The 7804-nt window shown below is 37.7% G+C and overlaps 1 protein-coding gene across 1 annotated transcript; it reads right to left on the bottom strand.

Annotated features, from left to right (window-relative positions):
- Positions 1 to 457: 457 nt before the first annotated feature.
- Positions 458 to 7486, bottom strand: LOC121635671. The gene is made up of 11 exons (XM_041978955.1): positions 7459 to 7486; positions 6958 to 7032; positions 6688 to 6866; positions 6019 to 6090; positions 5839 to 5919; positions 2139 to 2457; positions 1842 to 2020; positions 1689 to 1760; positions 1512 to 1595; positions 1148 to 1333; positions 458 to 1065 (listed from the first exon to the last, which is right to left on the bottom strand). The coding sequence occupies exons 2-11, from the start codon at positions 7025 to 7027 to the stop codon at positions 934 to 936; spliced, it is 1374 nt and encodes a 457-aa protein (XP_041834889.1). The 5' UTR covers positions 7028 to 7032; positions 7459 to 7486; the 3' UTR covers positions 458 to 933.
- Between the last annotated feature and the right edge of the window lie 318 nt (positions 7487 to 7804).

Raw genomic sequence — 7804 nt, 5'->3', positions numbered from 1 at the left:
ATCTTTACAAGTATTGACAAGATTGTGGATTTGTGCAAAAATGTCAAATACAGGCTGATCCCAACCCCTAAATTTGACATTGTTTTATGTATAATAACTCATTCTATACCTTGTAAATACGAAGGCCAAAGTTTGACAACTGGCCTTAAAATCAAATGTGAAGATGGACGTCCTGTTCACCTTCATGGTTTGGCTTGAAGTTCATGTGTCATCTACAAAATTACCTGAAATGTGGTTGTCTGTTAATAAACTAAGTTCAATCTGGTATTAATGAGAACAAAATCAGCAACAGGATTTGAGTGAATGATACTGAATAAACTTAAATAAAATTACTTAAATCCACATTTCTGTTGTTGATAATTTTGTTTACTGTTTTATTAGCAATGAATCACAAAAGAAACACTTTGTATTTGTAAAAAACAATTTCTTAAATGTTTTTTTTATTTATAAATATTTATATAAATGTTTACAGGATGTTTTCCTTGGAGCAATATCAGGTATCAGTGTAAAGAATAAATGTTGTTTAGTATGTCAGTTCTGGAGGTTCAGGACCAGCAATGTGATCATAAAACAACAATTTAGAAAATGTAAAAACTGTCATTAGACAGATGAATTAATACTGACCAGTGCAGCAGTTTATCTAATCATTTTTAGTTTACTACTGGCAAGTTAAAGTTAATTGTTAGAGAACTTGTATGAAGTTTCTTTTTTTTCATTTTTTAAATGTCTTTACAGAAAATGCGTTTAAAATGAAAGACAGTTTTTCTTATGTAGTTGCAAGATATTTTATAGTTTACAATGTTTTTTTTTTTTAAATATTGTTTAAGTGCACTTTAATATACAAACAGAATAATAAAAGGGGTTATGCTAAAGTGTCTTGATATCTCCCTTTCTTGAAAAAGGTAAGTGCAGTAAACTTCATTTCTCTCCTCCTCATATGTTGAGTTTGGCATCGGCATCCTTCTCTTTAACATCTGCTTCTGTCTTGACAAGTGATGCCATCTGAAAGCCTCCATAATTTGTCTGCTGATGTTTTTCAACCCTCCAACCCTTCAACACCAAGCCCTGAAAGTAAAATAGCACCAATGTGTTGTTTAATCAAAGTACACAACAGCTCTCTTTGATCATGTAAGGACAGTGAACTCACCATCTCCACCAGGTTCAGAAGGCCAGACAGACATGACACAAAGAGCACGATTGCCATAAATACAGACTTCTCTGTTGGCTTTGGTAGATGACACTCAGTTGTAGTGGGGCATGGGATGGCTTTTACAAAGTTGGTGATTGACAGGGGGCGCTGGAAAACCAAAGCTTGTCCCACTGCAAATCCCACCTGGAGGCACAGAAAATCAGGGCAGAATAAGCAACATTAAAAAGTGGTTTATATATAAATCATCAAAATTCCATTTTCTATATTATAAATGTGTTTTTATGAGAATAACATGTACAGCTCCCTCCTCTTGGAAATGCATCTATAAAGTGTTTATATTAGTTTTGGAGCTAAAACTCACTTCTAGCAGAGTGACAGCTGATAAGCTTCCCACATATGCCCGAAGTAGGCCTGCATGGCCTTTAACCTCCACTTCTGCTCTGTCCTGGTAGAAAAGCATTGGAGACATGAAAAATTTTACAGAATGGAGCTATAAAATGTTTAAATGATAAATAGGATCTTGTGTTAGGTTTTCTACCTTCTTTGCCGTGACAACAAGATGGACCAAGTAGGAGAAGAAAATCAGACCAGGAGCCAAAACTAAAGTCACCTAAGGACAAAGTCAGTATTACCAAATGAAACTGGTCTTATTGTTTGTACTTACTGTTGCTTGTGTTGTATTTCTAAGCACCTGCAGTGTCCAGTACTGATACAAAGAAAAGGGGAAGATTGTGTTAAAAGCAGCTTGACTGCAGCCTGGCTGCATAGATTCACAGACAAAGTGTTTTAATTCGTTGTCCCACACTGGCTTCACCGCTGCCCCGACAATAATGAGTCGGATCAGCTGCAACACTGGTAGGATGGTTTTACCTTGGAGACAGATAATAAGATTCACTAGGATTAGATGCTTCTTATGCATGTTTTTCTGGATCTGATGACCCATCTCTGTATATTTTTATCACTTTCATTTCCTGTTTTCTGTCCATACCCAAAAATCCAGCACAGGAGTTCCACAGAGCCAGCAGCTGAACTGGGAAGCTCTGACTCTCCTCCACCTCTGGCTCTGATTGCAGGGCCTCTGCACCGTCCTCCTGGCTCGGTTTGCACCACAACACATAAATGACCTCCAGCACACACAGCAGGATGGAGATGCAGGAAGCTGCAAACACAGTTACCAGGAACACAGACTTCTCGGGTGCACGGGGAACAAAGCAATCAGTTGTGTGAAAACAGGGTTTGCTTTCACATCGATGACGAGTTTCAATCTGGAAGCCATAGAGTAAAAACTGAACCAGGACAGACCCAACCTGTAAAAAAAAAGACAATTTTACCTATGAATTCACAACAAAGATAACATGCCATGATGCGTTCAGGGTCCTTGCTGTAGTTTTGCTACTACTGACAGCTGTTCTGAGATCAAGCCTGGACCCAGTAGGATTCCTGTGTTAGTTAGTAAAATAAGGAATCGAACACGGTCAGCTTGTGGGGTGAATCGATCTAATCTGTTAACTGTACCTTGTATAACTCAGAATACAACAGAGACCAGTGTAAACCTCATAAAACTAGCTGTACTAAATGTTAGATCTCTGTCCAACAAGTCACTGTTAGTTAATGACTTCATCATTTCTCACAGTTTAGATTTTCTTTTTCTGACAGAAACATGGTTAACAGAAGACACAAGTGCTACAGTTTTTAATGAAACAGCATCCCCTCATTTTAGTTTTATGAATAAATGTCGAAACGGGAGGAAAGGGGGAGGAGAAGCTGCCTTATTTAAAGATTCATTCCAGTGTAAAGAAATTTCATTTGCTGATTTTACTTCTTTTGAATATCTTAGTTTTATTTTAAAGGACATTCCTAAAATCCTATTTCTAATCATCTACAGGTGTCCAGGACACTGTGTAAATTTTATTGATGAATTTTCTGAATTATTGTCAGTTATCTTTACTGATTTTAACCATTTCATCTTAACTGGGGATTTTAACATTCACATAGATAACATGACGGATGGTAATGTCAAGGAATTTTGTTCCATATTGGACATGTTTGGTTTGTGGCAACATGTAAAAGAACCGACCCACATTCGAGGTCACATTTTGGACCTGGTTATTTCAAAGGGTGTTGATATTTCTTCTGTTGCGGTCACTGACTTGGCCTTGTCTGACCATTTTTGTATTTTGTTTGATTTACTGATCACTCAGAACGTCCAACCAACCTGCTCCTCGGTTAGGAAGAGGTACATTAATGAAAGAACAAGTGCTACGTTTGTGGAGGCCATAGCTATGTTACCAACAACCAGTGCAGAGTCAGTTGATGGACTCCTGGATCATTTCAATCTGAAAATCTTGAATGTAATGGATGCTGTTGCACCGATAAGAATCAAGAGCACTTTGAGCAAACAGAAAACACCATGGAGAAACACCACTGTGGTTACCAGCCTAAAAAGAGAATGCAGAAAAACTGAGCGGAAATGGCGGAAAAATAAACTTCAAATTCACCATGAGCTGTACAAACAAAGCCTGCCTAACTATAACAATGAGCTGTGCAAGGCCAGAGAGCTGCATTTATCTGAAATGATTAACAGGAATGTCAACAATTCTCGCACTCTGTTTGCTATGATTGAAAAACTTACTAATCCTCCTATACAGATAAGCCCAGAGCTCCTTTCCACTGAGAAATGCAACCAATTTGCAAACTTTTTTAGCCAAAAAATTAAAACAATCAGACAAAATAATAATTCCACACAGTCACACAAGAAAATTAGTCTGTGTCTAAAATCTGGAAATAATTCTGATGTCATGTCGCAATTTAAAATGGCGAATTTAAAAGTCCTACAAGAAACAGTTTGGCATTTGGAATCAACAACATGCACTCTGGACATGATTCCATCCGACTTTTTAGAAACAGTTTTTACCTCAGTAGAAAGTGATCTCCTAGTGATAGTTAACAGCTCACTGGCATCAGGCATTTTTCCCAAGTCACTAAAGATAGCTGCTATTAAGCCACTCCTAAAGAAAAGGACTCTAGACGCCTCTATAATGAACAACTATAGACCTGTCTAACCTCTCTTTTATTTCCAAGATTATTGAAAAAGTTGTATTTCACCAGCTTAATGACTTTTTAAATGAAAGTGGAAATCTTGATAAATTTCAGTCCGGCTTCCGACCTCATCACAGCACTGAAACAGCTCTGGTCAAAGTGCTAAATGACATTAGGTTGAATACTGATTCTGGTCAAGTATCAGTCCTGGTTCTGTTGGATCTCAGTGCTGCGTTTGATACTGTAGATCACAGAATCCTGTTGCACAGGCTGGAAAACTGGGTTGGACTTTCTGGAGCGGTTCTTAACTGGTTCAGGTCCTATTTAGAAAGCCGGAGTTATTTTGTTACGATCGACAGCTATGAATCTGAACGAGTGGCCATGACTTGTGAAGTCCCCCAGGGGTCAGTCCTTGGGCCTCTTCTGTTCAACTTGTATATGCTCCCTTTGGGTCAAATATTACAGAACTATAGCATTAATTATCAAAGTTATGCAGATGATACACAACTTTATGTGTCTCTGTCACCAGATAACTGCAGCCCAATAGACTTATTGTGTCAGTGTCTGGAGCAAATAAACACCTGGATGAAGGAGAATTTCCTACAATTAAATGAAGACAAAACTGAGATTATTCTGTTTGGTAGCAAAGAGAAGAGGGTCGGCATTGGTAAACACCTGGAGACTCGGGCTCTTAAAATCACCAACCAAGTTCGTAACCTGGGAGTGTTGATAGACTCAGATCTGACTTTCAGCAGCCACATCAAAGCTGTCACTAAGACAGCTTTTTACCAGCTCAGAAACATCAACAGAATTAAAAGTTTAGTCTCCCAGAAAGACCAAGAGAAACTCATCCATGCATTCATCTCCAGTAGGCTGGATTACTGTAATGGTCTTTTAACAGGACTCCCTAAAAAGAGCATTAAACATCTGCAGCTCATCCAAAACGCTGCTGCTAGAGTTCTAACCAGGACTAAGAGATCTGAACACATCACACCAGTTCTGAAATCTTTACACTGGCTTCCAGTCAGTCACAGAATAGATTTTAAAACCCTTCTGCTTGTTTACAAATCCCAGAATGGTTTAGGCCCAGAATACATCTGTGATATGTTCAGAGAATATAAACCTAGCAGAGCTCTTAGATCCAAAGACTCTGGTCAACTAGTCCAAACCAGAGTCCAGACTAAACATGGAGAAGCAGCATTTAGCTGTTATGCTGCAAACAAATGGAACAAACTGCCAGTGGAGATTAAACTTTCCTCAAATGTAGACATTTTTAAATCTAGATTAAAAACATTTCTTTTCTCATGCGCCTATGCATGAAGTCTGCACGGTAACTTTTTTAACTTATCTTGCTTTTAATCATTTTAATGTAATTTATTATTTTATTGTGATTATGTGTTGATGCCTTTTACTATTTTAAATATCTGTAATGTCTTTGTTTTATGTAAAGCACTTTGAATTGTCCTGTACATGAAATGTGCCATACAAATAAACTGCCTTGCCTTGCCTAAAATATATCACTTTACTGGCAGTTATATAACAAGACTGTGACAAGAAATGGACATATTTCTTTGTTTGTAAAACTTTGATCTTTATTATATTAAATCTATTCATTATTATGGTATTAAGTATGTGAATTGAAGCCTCACCTCTACCAGTATGACAGAAGCCATACAAGCCAGATATGCCCCCCGAATGTGAGCTTTGACTTTGACTCCCCCAGTCCTCACCTTCAGGAGAATAGAAAAGTACCATTTTTATAGATCCCCTGATTACCTATGGACTTCAACTGAAATTTTATCTTATCTTCATAAATCCTTACCCCTTACCTGGTTTTCCTGGTTGATGAGGTGGATTAGGTGGAGGAGAAAGACAAGACCTGGAGCCAAAACCAGAAGCAGCTGAAGTAAAGTTGAAGCTCTGTTAGCATTTTAATTTCATGACACAGCATGGTTAGTTGCACAGTTCATTTAACCACCATCCTTGTCCCAGTATTCCTGCACAGGAAGGTAAATCACTTTTTTTTCCTCTATAGGAGAGCAGCACAATTTAAATCAGATAATTTAAAGTGAATTAACTCGTCTGCATAGTGTCACCAGAAGGTGACGGTATAGAAAGCATTGTTTGTGGTTGTCATTCAGTAGAAGAAGTAGTGGTCCTAAACTGAAGTACGTGATTTTAAAAAGCCATTATCTAAATGGGCATCAAGTCTTATGTGAAACAGCTAAAAGCCAACTCATACATGTGATCATATATGAACATCGGATTGCAAATAAACATATAAACTCATGTATGTGTACATGTAAACTCTTTCTCTTTAGTAAAAAAATTTTTATGCAATCTCCATGAACCATTTCTTATTCACATCTAATGTGTGCCAGTCAAATGTAGCATCAGAAACTAGATAATATGGATTCATATCCAGAGGAATGTTGACAGATTTGGTTCATTTTCAGTCAGAAATATTTGTTTTAGAAACATTAGTGAAATATTGTCACCTGTAGTGTCCACAAACGCATGGGGGATACAGGCATGAGCTTATCTAAACAGCCCAAATTACAGCCTTGACTTTGTGTATTGCAGACAAAGTCCGAATCGTCGCCATGCCAGGCGGTTTGTGCTGCAGCTCCCACTGTCACCAGTCTGATGAGCAGGAACACAGGCAGCACTGATCGACCTGGTTGGAAACAAGCTCCATCATATCTCGTTCTAATCCCTGAATATTAAATCTCTAGTTTAAAAGCTGAGAGAAATAAAAAGGAATTTACCAATAAAAGTTGCTTGTGATTGCCATTTGAATAGCAAGTAGCTCAGGAAACTCAGTTTTTGGCTCTTCATTGTCTCTGTAATGAGAAAGAAACACAAATAGCTTGTTGTATCTGCTTGACAGAGGGGTCGAGGTATTTGGTATCAGCTTGTCCAGTAATATCAACATTTTATGGTAACAACAAACTTGCCCCTCCTATTTCCTCCAAATGTTTTCCATCTCTCTGTGGAACTGTGCTTGGAATTTTTCCAAAGAGCAGCAACAATCCAGGATCACACAACTTTCAGTCTGAACCTCCTCACCACAAAATAAACTTTTCAACAAACTAAAGTTTTTTATTCTCAGAAAAATAAACTCAGATTAGTTCAGTTTGAATTAAATTAAGATTAAAACAGAAAGTGGTGGAATAAAAGATCAAGACTATTAAGACTGTTGTAATTTTAAGCATAGAAATGTGGAGCTTATGTAGTTATGATAGAAGATAAAATCAGTTGTTACTCACCCAGCTTGTGTCTGGCCTCCTTGTTATAAATACTATAACTAGTGTGATGTTTTACATATCACTGGATGGTCCTCCCATAGGGGAAGCCTGCCAATTTTTTTTTTTGTGTGTGTGTGTATGTATGTGTGTGGGTGTATTTCTGGAAGTCAGTGTTGGGATCTGCCAGAGGAATGAAGTGTATTTTGTAACTGGTACGGCATCTTTTGCTAAATGTAAACTGATGTCTTTTGGTTTAATGTTTGTTGTTAAAGGTGTGCAGACAGTATAAATAGCCCCGTGGAATAAAGAGAATTGTTCAGTGATAATGGTTAACACACTGTTTAAGCCTTATGCTCCAGCTCTGGCA

Source organism: Melanotaenia boesemani, chromosome 24, assembly GCF_017639745.1.
Source record: "Melanotaenia boesemani isolate fMelBoe1 chromosome 24, fMelBoe1.pri, whole genome shotgun sequence".
NCBI lineage: Eukaryota > Metazoa > Chordata > Actinopteri > Atheriniformes > Melanotaeniidae > Melanotaenia > Melanotaenia boesemani.
Note: the sequence above shows the minus strand (reverse complement) of the source record. Positions and strands in the feature narration are given on the sequence as shown.